This window comes from Antennarius striatus, chromosome 12 (genome assembly GCF_040054535.1).
Source record: "Antennarius striatus isolate MH-2024 chromosome 12, ASM4005453v1, whole genome shotgun sequence".
Lineage (NCBI taxonomy): Eukaryota > Metazoa > Chordata > Actinopteri > Lophiiformes > Antennariidae > Antennarius > Antennarius striatus.
This window is the reverse complement of record NC_090787.1, coordinates 2431167-2448571: the sequence shown is the minus strand read 5'-3', so window position 1 is coordinate 2448571 and position 17405 is coordinate 2431167. Positions and strand designations below refer to the sequence as shown.

Below are 17405 nucleotides of genomic sequence, written 5' to 3'. Positions count from 1 at the left end.
CGCCTTTTTCTGGTTTGCAATCCGGTGTCTCACCTGCACCTGGAGCAACACACCAACGCAGACTATTGCATCTTTCATAACTGCGCTGCTATTTTCAGTCCGTGTCCTAGAACTGAACTCTAAAAGTTGAAACCCATCCAGCCTGGCTGAGTGGAGTCTGGTGCAGAGGAATGGAGAATACTTCCACCTGTTCCGTTACCAGTGTGTTTTGCTGGCAGCAGCTTTGGGGGTTTGTTGACTCCGATGACAAAAACACCGCCGCTCTGCGCATTTTACCTAATTACTTACTCGCTGTAGTGAGAGAGATAATTGATTGCAGGCCAATGTGGTTGATTTGCAACTCAACCAAGCTAATAATTTGTTATTGATTGAAGCATTAGTGAGAGAAACACTGAAGAGAGATGTAACCCCGCCAAAGTGCGGCAGAAAGTTGATGCTCTGGGTTTTTTTTTTTTTTTTTAATCTACTTAAATGATATTACACCTCGCTAAGCTAACATCGTGAGCAGCGCGGGACGGAGGATGATGAACTGCTGGTTTCAGCTCAGCGCTGTAGACTCATATGTTATGACTGGAGGGGATTACGTTTGCACAGGAGTGTGTTCATCTGGTTTATACGTGTGTGTGTAGGAGCGTTCGTGTGTGTGTGTGTGTGTGTACTAGCTGGATCGGCTGTAGTATTACTGGTATGCATCACACCAGCGACGGATGTCTATCGAGTCAAAGTAAACATTGGTGCAAACAGACATTTTAGATGAGCTCATTTCTGCTTCATTGACTTGAGGACACTTGCGTCTCATTGAGCAGTCCACTACTGCATTCAATTCTCTAATTATAATCAGCCATTAAATTACCTCCCAAAGTTTAATTGCATATGTTTAATAATTATCTGGAGGTCAGGGGTTGCATACTTTGAGATGGCTCATTGCTGAAGCATAAGAGTTTTGTCTTCTGTTTATATGTCCTTCACACCTGCTAATTTTTCCCTCCCTGGTTTCCACTGTTTTCTATCTCATCTCTCCAGCCACCCCCTCGTTACCCTACATCCTCCCTTTCATCCCCCGGTTATGTCCCGTTTACCTACATTATATGCTTTTGCACTATTTTTCCTTCCTCTTCCTCTTCCCTCGCTGCTGGATTCGGAACAGGAAGCCTGCAGGAATTGAAACATGAAGAGAGGAAATTATTTTGAAGTGACTCAGAGGGAGATTAAACTCTTTTGAAGCCAGGTGTAAAAATGTATTGGGCGGAGGTGTTGAAGTTGTCTCTCTTCCTTCCCAGCTGCATCCCAGAGGCCCACCTTGGCAGTTAGAGGAGAGGTCATCACCATGATGGCGTCCTCGCGGGACTCCTCGCCCTCGTCAATGGCCGGCCTCTTCCTGCTCCTCCTCCTCCCGACCGTCTTCAGCTCAACCGTTCCTACGACCCCGTCGTTGTTTGACCCGCTGACCCGACTGGAGTGCACAAAGAAAGAACATCCAAAGGTTTCCATTCGAGGTCAGACGTCGTCTTAAAAACCACGCTTGTGTCATATGTGGTTATATCTGTTGTTGAAACACCGATGGCGATATCAGATTCAAACACAACAAATTGACAGACTTTAACAAATTAGAGAATCTGCAGTTATTTATTTTATAGTCAAATATTTCTAGTTACATTATTTGGATCCATGGTTTCAGTTTCGCAGTTCTCACTGCGGCATTTTGTGATGTACATGTAATAAATATAATAAATAAGTACTGTGTTAGTTAGCGGTGAAACGAATGATGGAACCTTGTAACCAACAAAACACACAGGAAAAAAAAAAGATCTGTTAAACATTTATTGATAAAAAAAACAGACTCAAATTTTCCTCTGATGCCGATGACATCTTTTGAGTCCACAGGGTTCAGTGCTGGGACCTTTGTTATTCAGCTTTAATAGCATCGCTGGTGATGACATTGTGTTTGCGTCAGAAAGAATCAGCAGCTATTGCTTGCAGCAAAGAACAAGATTTCATCTTGGTAGTATTTGAGAGAAGTGTGAACAACTTGGTGTTGATTTCCAAAGTGTTCACAGAATGCATTAAAACATTAAAAATGCATTAAAACATGACTGAGTTGCATAAAGAGTGTAATGAATGAGTGAGAATGGGGTTTAACTTAAACCTTGAGAGCAGTTTAAAAATAAGATGTCTCATTAACTCTTAGCATAGGCAATAAAATGGCCCATGCTCCCTTTATGTGTTTCTGAATGAGGTTCAGGGGTGTTAATTATCTATATCATGTATTTTTACTGGGACAGATATTTGTTTGCTCTCATCTGAGAGAAAAATATCATTGAATGCAACGATATATGCCTCTGCACTAGTTTTCTACATATGTATTTCTCTTCTCCCATCCACAAACTAAAGTGTTTCATAAATGCATCCTTGTGCCTGATGCAATAAAACCTTCATCTTTGGCTTTCATGCAGCTATGAAAGAACAACAGAGAACAAGAGGGGAAAAGATAGAAATTATTGGGCAGAATAATAGCGATCAAGATTGAGCCGGGGAACAAGGTCTCTCTCAGGCCTTGAAATGGAACACAACAGCTTGGGGCATAGAATCAAAGATAGATATGGCACAATGAAAGGTAAACATGCACAAAAATTGCTGTGTTTATGTTTGAATGGAGCTGTTTGTGCTTCCTCTGCCAAGAGCAACGACCAAAAAAATTGTGGAACCCAAAAAATTGCTGAAAACCTAAAAAAAACAACCCCCCACTAAATTGAAGAGGTGACCAGGTTTTCTGGCCGTTAGAAATATACTCTCCATCCTAAAATGTGTATTGGAGACATTTCCTGCAGGTTTTTGTTTCCTTTTTTCCCCTTGACACATAACATTGTCCCCCCCAAGACTCCCCCTGTGCTCCAGGACCGCCTCACACATGTCATTCTGAGCTCCGGCTAATGGAACTGAAGATGAACATAAAGAGCTCTGCGCCATTTTCCCTTTCTTTTCTTTTTTTTTTGTCAGACTTTTTCTGTGATAGAAATTTGAAGTTTGTTTTGAAAACTGAAAACTCTTTCTTCTGGTTTTCCAATCCATGAAATTGGTGAAATTGTTGTTTCTATTCCCCAAAACTGAGAGAGAGTCTCCTGCTCGGGCATCCAGATGTCCAGATTAGCCCGAGCTTCGCCGGGCGCTTTCGCTTCAGAGGCGTGCCGCTCCAGAATGGGGAGCTGCAGGGCTGCTGGCCTGTCAAAGCAAGCAAAGCAGGGCATTATGTGGAGGCAGCCATATAGAAAAGGCCTACACAATGAAAGCGTCAGTGAGAACCTGAGATTAGCCCGCGTGATTGATGAGTGTTGTATAGCAGCCTGTTGAAGCGCCACCTCAGTCACCTGTAGGAGACCGGGGAGACGACAAAGAGGGTTTCACTCAGGGCGAGCAGGAATGTGTTCCGCCTCAACTTCCTTGAAGCGTACGTGCTCCTCATGACAAGTTGTTTTTGTTTTGCTTGAGAGGTAAAAGGATCAGTCATCTGCTTTTAATCATGTCCGCTTCGGCTCTACTGTTGCATGGAGTTTGTCGTGTCGTAGATACATTTATCTTTAGCGCACTAGGTTCTTTTAGGATGGTAATTAGTTCTGTGTCTCATCTAGGAGGTTTAGAAAGATGCACTTTATGAAAGTCAAACTGATCAGATGGTTCTCCTGATCTGAATTGCAGATTTTGTGATGCGGAACAACTGATATTCCGTAAAGCGCTGCAGACTGGACAAGAGAGCAGGACAGGCGGGCGATAATCAGACAGGAATCCAAACTGTTTCTGGAGCAGGTGGCTGATAAATGGAAGAGACGAGGATCCGAGTCAAACGGGCAAATATACAAAATCCCTGACAGACGAGAGGCGGAGGCGGCGGCGGTACCGCTGTGTGGAACAGAAGATTTTATGAGAACTCAGTGAAGAGTCAGGGATGGACGAACGTGGAGACGAGGAAGTTGAGATGAGGTGACGAGCTGAAAAAGTAGAAAAAAAAGTAACGATCGTAAAGAAAAAGTTATGGATAAATGGATATAATTTATTAGTCTTTTTATTTGGGGAATTAAAAAAATCAGGTGAAGATATAAATTGAGGAATTCCACTCCAACATAAGAACAGGTACAACGTCCTCACCTGGATTCAATTCCTTTAGGTCTCTAGAGACTATCCTACACCTCAATCATTAATTTTGTTTTGTAGTTCAAACAAGGTCTAATGACCCTAGAGGCTAATATGTTAAATATTCATTTCATTCTAGAGTTATCTTTATAAATCCTTTAATTAAATATTTGTTATTGCCTGAGGGAAGGTGAATAAATGATGTAGATTCTTTGCCCACCTGATCCATGCAGGTCCATTAGTTTTTGCTCTATTGGAACTCTTTCTGCTAACGGCTCCAAACTAGCCTCCGATGGTGTCTGTTGGGTTCTGTGCAGACAGTTGTAGGGTAGCTTTATAGGGTACTTTCACTGGAAACAGCTATGGGAGCACTGGGAGCAAACCGACACTAAAATAGTGAACTGGACGACTTAACAATGAGCCGAATCTCTCAATGAAGCTGTTAAACAGAAGGGAGCTGCAGATTCATTGATCGTTTTCCACAGGATCACCGCCGTGAAGGAGACCTCTGGCGTTGTCAGACAGTCTTCTTGTTTTTTAACGTGGTTATTATAAAGATATAGATCACCGCTTTGTGCAGAACCCTCAGCTGTGAGGCTGAGAGGAAAAGGGATGCTGGTAAATACAAGACGAAAACAAACTAATGAGTCGAAGTGAGAGAATTAATATCAGTGATACGAACCTGCTCAAATCATAATGTGTGACTAAAAGTGAGTTTATTTTACATTTAATAAGAGGAACCTGTGATTTAAAAAGCAATCAAATATCAAAAGAGCACGGAATTCAGGGGAGGGTCATGGATGAGGGGTTGTCATGGTAACCAGTTAAAGGATATATTACTGTTGAAAACATATTAAAGTTAATTATGTTGAATTAGTTTTTGTATTAATGCAACCAAAAGATAGTTCCCTCCTTTTTAAGGATTTAAACGTCTCTTTTCAGGTCTTATAATGAAAGTCGGATTTTGTTTTTTACGTTTTCTTGTGATTTTTTTCACCCAAATCCACCCGGAGACTGGATTGAGACGCCATTCACCAGACTGTTTCTGACAAATATGGAGCGTTGTCGTAAATCAGATCCGTCCACCGACTCGATTTTGACGTCGTTGGCGTCGTTTTTTCACGCGTCCTGCTGGAACGTTACAACAAAACGCTCCAGACTGTTTGCATATCTGCTGATTTTGTCAACCGGTACCGCAGATGCAGCACAGGAATGCAGCGCTGGATGCACGCAACCTCCATCCTCACGGAACGCGCTGTACGAGCCGCCGTGATGCAGATGGATGATATGGACTCTCTGATAAGACGCCGGCATGAGGGAGTGGAGTGGAACGTTTCTAAATCTAGATAAGGATTCGGTTGTGGTTTGAGTTCTGAGGTCCAGAGAACTGGTTTTGGAGTGAGCGTTAAGGGGTCAACCTGGGGAGGAGATGCAGATAAACACTCCAACTTTTATCACTCCCAGTGCAGCAATATCCATCAAGGCAACAAGATTGTTTCATAAGGGAGTGGATGCAGGAAGGTAATGGCCAATAATAAGACCTTTGGCTCTCCTTCCGCTGCCTCTTTGGGCTGATGGGAGGCGTCTGATGGCGTCAGCGGCTTCACAAAAGAAGGCTAGAGATTCTAGCTTCGCTGCTCATTTTCTGTGCAATTTCTTTCAAATTTTGTCTTTTTCCATTTCACTATTTATACTCTCTTTTACCCCCTACCTTCCTCTACTATTTCCTCTTCTCAATTTGATTCCCCCTTCTCTCATTCATTCTCTTTCCCGGTCTTGATCTCCCTCCTCCTCTTCCTTCTCCTCTCTTTATTTTTCCATCCCGTCCCCATTTTCTCTCCCCTCCCTGGTCTTTTTGCACTTTGTAATAGTCAGAAAAATGTATTGCACACACTTCATACGAGTCCTCGTATCTCTTCTTCATCGTTCCGGGGTAATGGCGCTGTCGTTTAGCCGCCGCCGCGTCGCCGCCGCCTCAGAGGCTCTTGAGCGGCACAAGAATGATGCCCCTGCAAGACACAACTGTTCTCTTAAAAGAAAGAGCATTCCCCATTAATTTCTGATCGTATTCCTCATCTCGCCGTCTTGTCTTACTTCGCCACCTGTCTGGGTTTCCTCGCCCGTGATTAGTGGTGGAGTTGGAGTGGTGCTATCAGGACCGTGTGTTTGCAGCCATCAATCACGGCGGCGGAATGGAGCTGAGTTTGGAATGCTTTCGGGGGCCATCCTCTCAGCCACTGATGGCATGTCAGGGTATCTGATGCAGGCCAGGATCAGAAAATACAGAATGTTTAAAAGCTTCTTTTTTTTCCCCACCCCTTCTGCTGAAAAGAAGGGAGGTAATTGCTGGCTTTCTGTGTCCGTGATGTTTCCTGTCCAGTTATTTGTCACAGTCGAAATGAATCAGGCCGTCATCGCTCATCCAAAAAAAGTGATTCTGACCCCCCCCAACTATGAATGTTGTATTTTTTTAATCTACTTTATTTCAATATGTTTTAAGAAATTATCAAATCCTACTTATCTTCTTCTAGTTAATTTTTAAATTTACAGCTAACACTTTAAATTACTTAATTAAGATCGCAATTTCATTTCGCGAATTTTCGGCAGCTTTAGCCTTAAAGAAATAGGTTCTGGGCAGGAAGTAGATATTTCCCACCTGGACTATGTAGCCCCCGATTCCCCTCACAGTCCATTAATTTATTCCAAAATAGTTTAAGTAATGACTTCAAATTGAGCTATTATTTTAAATCTTGTGCGACCGCTTGACATAAGAAAAATAGTAAAATAATTTTCTTTTGAGGTTTTGAAAGTGTAAAAGAAAAATCGAGGCAATGAATGAACGAAAATGTTTCTTTCTTTAAAGCGAAAGCTGCAGAAATGCGACCGAAATTGTAAAAGGTGATTCTGTTTTTACTCAATCACCCTTGTTTTTGAAGAGAAAGGATGTGAATACAGGAAATAAAAACTTCCCCAACCATCAGAAGATCTGCAGGATTGATCGCAGCTATAAGGAGCACCGTAGGATAAATGTGCAGTACAGGCTTTATTACATTTCTGATTCTCCTGAGTTTGCTGTGACCAGTTGACCATTTGAACGCCCGCCTAAAAGTTTTCAAAATCTTTCAGTGAAAGCTTTTTCAGGCACAGCAGGTCTTTACAGACCGGCGTCTTTACAGGCTCCTGACTGAGAGGCTATTAGCCTCTTGGCCCCGACGCCTTTCCTCCTGTGGCTTTCCACGGGAGACGCCGCGCTCCTCCATGTCTCTCCAGACTCTTTTCTCAATCCACAAGCTCACAGCTTGTGGACCCGTCCAGGAAGAAAAAAAAAAAAAAAAGGAGGTGAAGGGAAAGGAAGGAGCAGAGGAGGAATGAAAAGCTTCAGCGAGACCCGGCAGAATGAAAACACTCCCGCCCTCTGCCACAGTGAGAATCTGAAGGTGGAGATAGCGACGGCTGGAAGCGTGATGAGGAAGGCGAAGCGCGATACGAGGAAGACCAAACAAGCGTATCTCCAGGGATGCCAGTCTGATAAGGCAAAGTTGGGAGGAAAGTTTTGCTCCTTTATGCAGAACAACAACAAAAAACGTTTGAAATGTGGCGTCGGTTTAGCTTCTGTTGGCTTTATTTGCGCCGACATGTGTTTACAGTAAACACACATTGTACATAAACTGGTAAATATGCAGCCTGGATCCATTCCCGGTGAATCATTTGGCCGTTTTTCGCATTCCTCACTGTCTGCTGGGCCACATTTATTCAGAACGCAATCATACATGAGCTAATTGACCCTGGAGGTGAGCCTTCCGTTCGCCGCGCCGTCTGCCAGATGGCTGATAGCAGCCAGCCTTCCTGTGACCTGGTTTGTTAACAATATTGGATCGACCGTCTTGCCCTGAAGATAACCATTTCCAATATTGCATCTTTTCAGCGGGTCTGACTCCCATCAGGAAGACATTGTGTTGCTGCCTACCACCCCCCCACACCACCACCACCACCACCACCCTCCCCACCACCACCCTAGAGGAGAACGATAATAGACGGCCACCTTTAGTGAAGAATGTGTCATTCATAGCTCATTAAACTCAGCAGCACTCCAGGGGAGAAATCAACTACATGCCTGATTATAATGTTAATGTTAAAAAAAAAAAAAAATATATATATATATACGGTATATAGCGCTGGAGGTCATCAGAGCTGGCCTTTGTGTGTGTGTGTGTGAGTGTGAGTGTGTGTGAGAGAGACTTTGGCTTTCTAAAAGCTTCTTAGGTGGATGATGCATACTTGAAAACCCCTGTCGGAGGACTAATACAACTCAGGTGCTGCTGGATTTCTTCCATTGTTATTTTCACACCAACAAAAGAAGAAGAGCGGGAACTCATTCCAGCTTTTATTTGGACCCAAGGTCACGGAACATGTTTGATAAAAATTATGCCTTCAGTCTGCAGAAGGCCTCCGATCCACGAGGCCACCTCGGTAGGGTTCATCGCCGTTGGGTTTCTTTACTTAGGACGAGATAATTTCACATAAATAACAGCACCAAAGTGTGGCTAACGGTATCTATCAAAATACATTTTTAATTTTATAGCAATAACAGTTGGTTTTTTTTACCGTCTGTCCTTAAAGACCCGACTGAATTGGAAAAAAACAGCTTCTAGTTTTGCTGCTTCTTCTGCTCAAGTAGTCGCCTGAACTTTTATGGATTTTTGTGAAGCCAGTTGTGTGTCTGTGTCGGAGCCCTTCTTGTTTAGTTTGCTCCTGTTGCTGTTTGTCTTGGCCGGTACGCTCCTGTAAACGGATTATAAATCTCCAAGAGACTATTTTTGGGGTTAAACGCGCAAAAACAGATGAATAAAAACTCAGATTTAAGTTGGGACCTTGCCTTTAATGGCTGACGGCGCCTCGCCAGCTCACAGACGGGTAAAAGTTTGATGGCGTTGCCGGCAGACGAGCAGCAGCTCAGCTTTTGGAGGGATTAGATAGAGGTGGGATTGGATCTTTATCACATGGCCCATCCTGTGGGGTCCCAAGTGGAGAGAATCTCACACTCCATCAGGGATCAGATTGGAGCTGCGTGTTTTTGACGCTTATTCCTGCAGACTGTTTTGGATACAGACAGAAAAAGGTCATGATTTACGTCTGGCGTGAGACGAACGCTTCGGCCGCCGTCCTCGTCCGTCTCCTCGTCCGTCTCCTCGTCCGTCTCCTCGTCCCTCTGGCAACCGGGGGCATAATGCATTAATCCGTCTGCCTGCTGATTGCAAAGGGGGGGTGGGTAGAGAATGCAATAATCATTCATCAACTCCGGCTTGGGGCCCGTGAGGCAACTGCAAAGGTAGGGGAGGGAGGGGGGGGTTCACTCATATTCATTCATCCTATCGGTGCCCCACCATCGGCCCAGACAGTTATGAGGGAACCAGCGAGCAGCATGTATAAAAACCACTTGTAAGCAGGAGGATAAATGTCAGTCGGTGAAAGACTCCCCCACCCCACCACCCCCCCACTGCCAGGAAGGCCTTCCTCCCAGAGTAAACAAGCCGAGGGTTCACCAGCTCCGCCGCATTCTTCTAAATCAAATTTGTCAAGCCCTCGCACGCTTTCTGAGATATTCATGATGCGAGGGAATCTCTAAACGCGCCCGACGCCTCTCAGTTCGGATTTCCAGTGATTTATGCCCCCACAGTAAACCCGGAATCGAATGCTAACGGCCCCCTGTTTTCACTGTTAGGCGGCTAACGCGTCCGCGGGAATAATTCTCTTGTTATATATTACACCGCTGCACTTTCTTATTTAATGGTTCATGTCATATGCTCTGTCTTAATGGTCCTATTTTATGGGGGGAGTAACTCACTTTAACAGTCTGTCATTTGTCTCCAAGACAATTATTTTCTGATTCTGGATGTTTTCCAGGGAATATTTAGTATGGAATGCGAGAGGAGGCGGGGCTTGGGTTTGATTGGACGCGCCTCAGAGATTCTCTGAAACAGGATTTCTCCTCTTGTATAATCTATAATCTCAATCTTTGAAGGAATGTCTGAACAAATATTTATAATTAATTAAACACGTTTCTTCTTTTATAGGATTCCAAAGGGTTAAATCACTTAAAATTCTGCTGATGGATGAAATAATTGATATGTCCCTTTTTAAAACAGAGGCCCTGATTGGCCGCACGTACCAAAGGAGAGAAGGTGAACTTCATTCCATCTTGAGTTTGTTGGAATCAATACACAATTTTTTTTTTTAATGATTCCGTCAGCAGTTCCCCCTTCAGACGGCTGCGGCGTAACACAACACACAACGGGGTTGTCGCTCTGGCGTTCGTCACGGGATTTCTCAAATTTCATAATCAGCTGTAAATTTCCTCCCCCCCAAAAAACCACAAGATTTGTTTGATTGCAATCGTATCACATATTTCATCTCATTTAATTTTTAACCATAGCCAGATTCGAAACGGCCGATAGACGTCTTCATATGACCCATTAAAACGCATTAAAGATACATCGCTTGATTGATTTGTTAATGCAGCGTGAATCCATCAATCAGTAAAGTTATAAGAAGTTTGAAAAAGAAATAGAACAACCTGTCGCCATAGACGTTGTTCAAACGTGATACATCATTTCACAATCCTACAGTCATCTTTAAATCAACCTCAGGTCTATTTGGGTAAGATCAGGGAGGCCTGCACCCCCCGCCCCCGCCTCGCCATCCATCAGTTTGACGTGTCGGCCGTCCCGCTCGCCTCCTCGCCACCGGCCTCGTATGGTTTCCACATGTCCATCCATAGCAGTGTGCTCCAATGATAACAATCTGCATGCATGTATGCAGTATAAATATTTATAGAGAAAGTAAGAAGTGGCGTGGCGTTGGAGTTACGGCGTGATTTATTACGCCCGCTGAGGTTATCGGGTTTAATCTTTCACGTGCAGCAATTTCTTAGTCTGATATTAATTTTTAAAGGTTGTATCACGACTTGTTGACAATGCCTGGGGGCCTCATTGCAAACATTATTAATATTGTAATTCTTTTTTTTTGTGCAAATTGTCTAAATCGATTCTCGCATTTTATATAAAATGTTTTGTCCTGTTTTGATCCACCGTTGTCATCGTGCGGTGGCCTTCAGTTTATAAAGACTGTATAAACGCCATGGAGGTACATATATAGGAAAAAGGTTCTCAAGGTTTCCAGCACATAAATGCTTCTTTGATGATTAGATTTACCAGCTGCTCATTCAAATACTTCCTCCTGAACAATTTCTTTGCTTTTTCTTGTTATTTGTATTGAAGCTAAAGCTAGGATACAATAGCGTCAGATATCAAAGTGCGCTGTTTCGTCTTTCACAGGTCTGAATCCATCATTCACAGTCATTCCTCTCTTGTCTCTCGAGTCCGTGTGGAAGTAGCTACGAGCTATTTAACACGGCTTTTCAAACTGGTTAAGGGAATCTGAATTAGCGCTAAGCGCTGTGATGCTGCGTGCAGCATGGGAAATATTGTAAATCCCATTATGCTGTGCAAAACCTCCCACATGGCGGAATCTGTTAAAAAGGTCAAACTTTGGGTCTCACAAAGATTGAAGAGAAAATATTCTTTTCCTGCCGCTGCTCCAGAGTGACATTAAAAAGCACCCCCCCCCCACTTCTGCTCAAATACTTTGAAAATTTGTGATTTGTAAAAGCGAGATTTGCGCGGCAGCGGCGTTCCACGCTGAGCGGTGTTTGTCCCGGAGTCGGGTCGGATCAGGATTGTTAAGCCTGATGTGAACTGGACAGCTTAGTCCCGCTCTGCAGGAGATACCCCCGCCAGAGGCAGAGATCTTTTAACGCTAAAGCTGCAAACCAAGTGTTTCTACCATTATTATATGAATGAATGAATGCTTTATTTCGAACATGTGCAAGATTACAACAATAATCAAGACAACAATAATAATAATACAAAAAAATGTCCAAATTATAGAGTTATATGTTAATTTGATCTGAAAAGTAACAATTACTTCTAGAATTTGTTAAAAAATTATTAAATAAAAGAAAGATGAAAGTTCCCCAGAGGGCAGGGGTATCATCTTCACTTGACAGTATAAAAAGTAAAATTATCATAGAAAATTATTGCTATTTTTTTTTATTTCTAAGAAGCAAAAAAAATGGATGATTTAATCACAATAACAGACTGTGATTAATCTAGATTTATCACATGTTGAAAAACAGACTCCAACCAACAAATGTTTAATATTTGCACTTCATAAATACTCATAATTAATCGACTAATCAATCAACTGTATCGGCCACACAAAGCTGCGTGACACAGCGGATGTAACGTGGTTCTATGAGGCGATGGTACTTAACCCCTGACCTTCCCTTCCTGCTTCCTTCCTCAGCCCTCAGCCCGTGGATCTCCACTTTTTCCCACCCTGGCGTGAGAGACTTCTCCCAGCTCACCCTTGACCTGACTAGAAACGAGCTTATCGTGGGTGCCAGGTATGAAACTGTAAATCCACTCAGCCTTTCACTCCACAGATCACATTACTGGGAACGCGATACCCTGTCTGACTCACGCTTTTCGGATAATGACGCATCTTAAGTTCTCTGCTGAGGCCTCATTGGACCAAGTCGAGCTTTGAAATTGGCGTAAGGGATAAATTTGTGAGAAATGCATCTATGAGTGTGTGTGTGTGTGTGTGTGTGTGCTTTCATGATGGACCCTTTTCAAACGGCGAACCGCTCTGACTAGCGCAAAGCTAACATCAATGACTAAAGATTGACGGACAGATACAGCGTGGCCTTTAATCAGCTTTGCTTTGACGTGACAGCAGCTAAAATGGCCTGTCGTTTCCCTGGTACTTCATTTGCATTGCTAAACACACTCTTCAGAGGGAAGGCTAATGAAATCTTGTTCACACTCACTAATCCTCTTTTCCTGTCTCCTCACTTTAGAAACTACCTGTTCAGACTGGACCTCAGCAACATGTCGCTGATACAGGTAGGAACGCTCTGGGGGTACTTTTGGGGAATAAATGCCTTTTTTTTTTCCAAGAAAGAGGTCCATTACCTCAAATCTTATTTATTTTCCAGTCTTTTATATTCTTATTTGGTAATATAGCATCAAGTAAGGCTTTAGTTGGTTTTAGGGTCGAGGTTTGGGTTTCTTCTGTCAGGGATGGGGTTAGGGCTCAAATGCAGAACACAAGGAGAGGCTTTCATTCATATTTTTATCCGTAAAGCAAAACCCAAGAAAACTCTCAAAGTCCACCAAACTAGACATGCAGGCAAGGGAACAAAACAACCTTGCAAAGACCCAAACGCGAGTCAGGCTTATAAAGCCTCAGGCTCATCAAGCCGATCAACTTCAGGTGTTGAGATGATGGACAGGTGTGGAGACCAGACTCCGCCCAAAGGTTCAGCCTCTCAGCAACACCGAACCGGGACACCGCCCAGTGGTTTGAATGTGAGAAAGTGTGAAGGCAGCTTCTCTCATCCGTTCATTCCAAGTTCATGACAATGGGATGGATCCTCTGATGAGACCCATCGTGAACCGTCTGTTGTTTTCTCTCCTGTTGTTGCCGTAAATGTTTTCTGACACCGGATCGTTCGAGGGGTTTTTATTTCCCACTGATCTTTCAGTGAAAAGCTAAATCATGACAAGGAAAAGTTGGAAATGAGCCTTGAACAACACTTTACACCAGCATTCAAGGATATAAGACATAAAGAAACCCACTGTCCCCACTGTGGGGCTCTATATGCAATAGGATCCTATTTATGGCATGTGTTTGTGAAGAATATAATATATTATATTTTTATACTCGGCGGTCTTTCTGTCTCGGCTCGTCGCTTTATGCTTCACTGTACATCCTGCGGTGTGGCGGGAGTATAAGATTGCTTACCAGTTGTCTAACAGTTTGATGGGTCGGCAAAATTCAATAACAGATGACAACAATAAAATAAAATGAGTTTTGTGGCTCGGAACTCAATAAAACCCTCGGTTGCATTGGATGTATAGCAGTTGCATCAGTGGAAAAGGGAATTTTTGCAGCATACATCCTAATTTTATTGACATTTTTGGCACAGCCGGTGGTTTCGTGACATCTTGTCTTCTTTCCTGCCACGAAAAGTAAAAGTTCCCATCGGTGATGTTTCATGTCGGAACTTCAAACCACAAATTCCAAACCACAAAAAACAACTGCTGTTCAATAGGACTGAAAATGCAAACATTTCCATAAATGCTTCAGTTGCAGAAGATATGTTGTGTTCACATGTACGCTTGCAGCACCGGGTCCTCTGGCTGTGGGTGTGACGGGCATCACTGTCAGCATTAAAGTATTGTTGTTGGGTGTTTCTTTTATTTTATTTTATTTTTTTTTTGGATTGGCTTTAAGTGTTGGCTCGGGGGCTCGGGGTTGCGGTACCGTTGCATCAGGCCTCACAAACGACAAAACCCTCAACTGAATCTTTTGGGGTCGTGCGACTGACAGCCGGTAAAAAAAAAACAGCCTTGTCTCCGTTTAACCCCGGGTGTGTGTGACGCTCTCTATCCACACGTCAAAGGACGACGTTTTAGTCTGAGTTTTGAACACGGAACAAATCTGCTGCAGCAACACGAGCTCAAGGGACCGTGATGGTTCCTCCTGCCCGGGTCTACCAACTACACAACTGGGTGACTTCATGTCATGTGCAGCATCTACACACACATTTGCTTCCTTCTTACCACCTTGTTCTGCACTTCCTCATAATATCCTGAAGGTTTGTAAAGCAACCAAAGAATAGCTTAAGACATCAATTTGCAGCGTCAGTCACGTTATTATTCCCAGGACAACGACAGACATTATTTCTGTCAGTGTTTTCCAACGTGGAGAGAGAGAGAGAGAGAACATCCCCAGACTGGAACCGCGTGGAACAAAGTCCTTTTCATTGCCGCCACGACTGAATAACATGATGTGTGCAGCTGCCACCCGTGTGTCACCGCAGATATCAATGCGTCTTTTGTCTGCACGTCCCAGTTGTCTAGTTTTGGAGGAGAGAAGTTGACTTATGAGGCTTTCCATTTGTTTTCACCCTGGTTGCGTTGTTCTCCGCTGACTCTATAAAGCTGATCTCTTTGTGTTGGAAGAGGCACCTGCCATCTTAGCATCCCTGTGACATGCTGGAAGTGTGTACACATGCATACACAAATACCCACTTAAGTGCCCCCCCCATACACACACACACACACACACACACACACACACACACATCCTTAGCTTTTTTGGGAGCTATAGGGATAAATGAGGCAGATCTTTCATCGGGCTGGCCGATGCGGAGGTGTCATCTGTGATGCCAAGACTTAAATCAATGAGAACATTATACAAACTGCCCAGTGAAGCAAAGGGGAGGGTCTTTGCCCCCTCATGCTCATTTGTCAGTGCAGGAAAGCGGTCCAGAACGACAGAGGAGGGTGGCATCTTCAAATACTCCCTTTTTTTTTGGTGGTGTAACAAACAGAAATCTCCCTCTTGCCTCTGCTTCAGCTTAAAAGATTCTTTTCTGCGAGGAATTGACGTTAAATTCCCAAATTCCCATGTTGCTCGGATCGCCAAACCATCTCCTTCATCCAGCGTCGTGCTTCCAAAGTCCTCAGTAATACGACTGTGAGCTAAAGGGCAATGCAGTTGGAGACAACACACACATTCCCATTGACATAAGACCTGATGAAGTACACAACACCGACCAGATGAGAGGTTTGTCCTTTCTGTGTCGGTACAAGCTGCTCCCTCTTGACACCATCAGGTGAGCTGGCGAGGCGACGTGTGGCCGTATGTTCAAACGCCCCATCGTGAGACGTTTCCTACCATAAATCTGACAATCTCTTCCCATCGGAGAGGGATAATGGAAAGCATTAACCAGTCAGCTTTGATTCTGTGGTCATTTTCCCCTCATCAGGACGACATTGTTGTGATTTGCAGTGAACCGTGGCTAACGGAGCTGAGTAACAGATTTACTGCTGCGGAGGCCTTGAGCGCCCAGAGCGATGATAAAAACAGCTCCGCTGATGGGAGACGGGTCGGACTCGGACAGTCACGCATCACATTTTATTCGTAAAAACAAATGTCGGAAAGCGATCCTGTTTAAATGTAGTGGTTGTCGTTGCAGTCGTTAGGATAAGTTGGCCACTGGAGGGTTGAGCAGTCAGAGAGGAGTCCCCAACGCCACGGCGATCTGCTGCTGGACCAAGATGACCAAGACCTGGAAAATGTTCCTTGGGATAACAAAACCGTGACAGTAAGTCACGTTAATACATCTGTCCCGACCTTTTGCGACCCCCCCCCCCCCCCAAACCCGGCTCTGCCCGTGTCACAGCTCGGTTTCCATTACATTCCTGTCCTCGCAATCAACGACTTCTTTTTTGCACATCCTGTTCAAGGCGTGAAGGTTGACCTGCTCCCTGCCAGCCATTCTTTATTAAAGGTATGAGCACAGAATGGGGAGCCATTGTTCCTCTGCCCTTACGGGGGAAGCAGAGGCGACGGCGGCGGCGGCGGCGGAGAATGAACGTCTGTGTGAGAACGGTGAGACAGCAGGATGGGATGTGCTCACCTTTTACTTTCAGAACACCGGCCTCCTATCGAGAAAAAAAAATAAAAAATCCCACATTGAGGCAGTTTGTACCAGTTGTTTGGTTCAGTGTGACAAAAAAGACAGAATAAAGAAAAGACCTGAAAAGCCGATTTATCCTTCAGTGTCAGCATCACTGATTTAAGGAGGTCTTACTTCCCTGCCGTTCTCCACCTCCTCGCCGTGCAGGTCCTAGTTGGCGGGAGGTGATGCGGTCAACGCCGAGGCGATAAACATGAAGCATCCCGCTGCTCGTAATAAATGAGACTCCTTAAGGGTGTAATGAGTGTTTCCTGAAACTGCAGCATCACAGTTTGACTGGAAACAATCAGAAACTCCTTTTGAAATGCAGATTGGGTTTTTAAGACCAAGTAATGCATCCACGTTTGAAGGCTCCATTTATTACACGCTACGTTCCAGACGCACACGGACGAAGCCTTCCACCCATCCTCTGAGGTCCATTTCACACATATTTGTGGAAGCTTTTAGGGCTTTTTCGTGGATACGTTTGACCTGAAGCAATACCAGCAGGACTGGTAGGGGGCAGCGCAGCTACAAAACAACCTGAAAAAGCACAAATAAACTCTCCGTCTTCATGTCTTGATGCTCTTAATGGCCTGGCAGACTCTGTGATCACTGGGTACATCATCATAAATAAAAAGGGATATAAAAGTCCACTTGGAACGAATCACTAATATGTGACATTTTG

At 44.0% G+C, this 17405-nt stretch overlaps 1 protein-coding gene across 5 annotated transcripts in view; it reads left to right on the top strand.

Moving 5' to 3' along the window:
* Nucleotides 1–17405, top strand: part of sema5ba (sema domain, seven thrombospondin repeats (type 1 and type 1-like), transmembrane domain (TM) and short cytoplasmic domain, (semaphorin) 5Ba) — a 110571-nt gene that overhangs the window by 44490 nt on the left and 48676 nt on the right. For all 5 annotated transcript variants that reach the window (XM_068329507.1, XM_068329508.1, XM_068329506.1 and 2 more), the window contains exons 2-4: nucleotides 1281–1496; nucleotides 12490–12589; nucleotides 13046–13091. In XM_068329507.1, the coding sequence (XP_068185608.1) occupies nucleotides 1328–1496; nucleotides 12490–12589; nucleotides 13046–13091 (315 nt within the window). In that variant the 5' untranslated portion in view covers nucleotides 1281–1327. The remainder of the gene's footprint in view (nucleotides 1–1280; nucleotides 1497–12489; nucleotides 12590–13045; nucleotides 13092–17405) is intronic.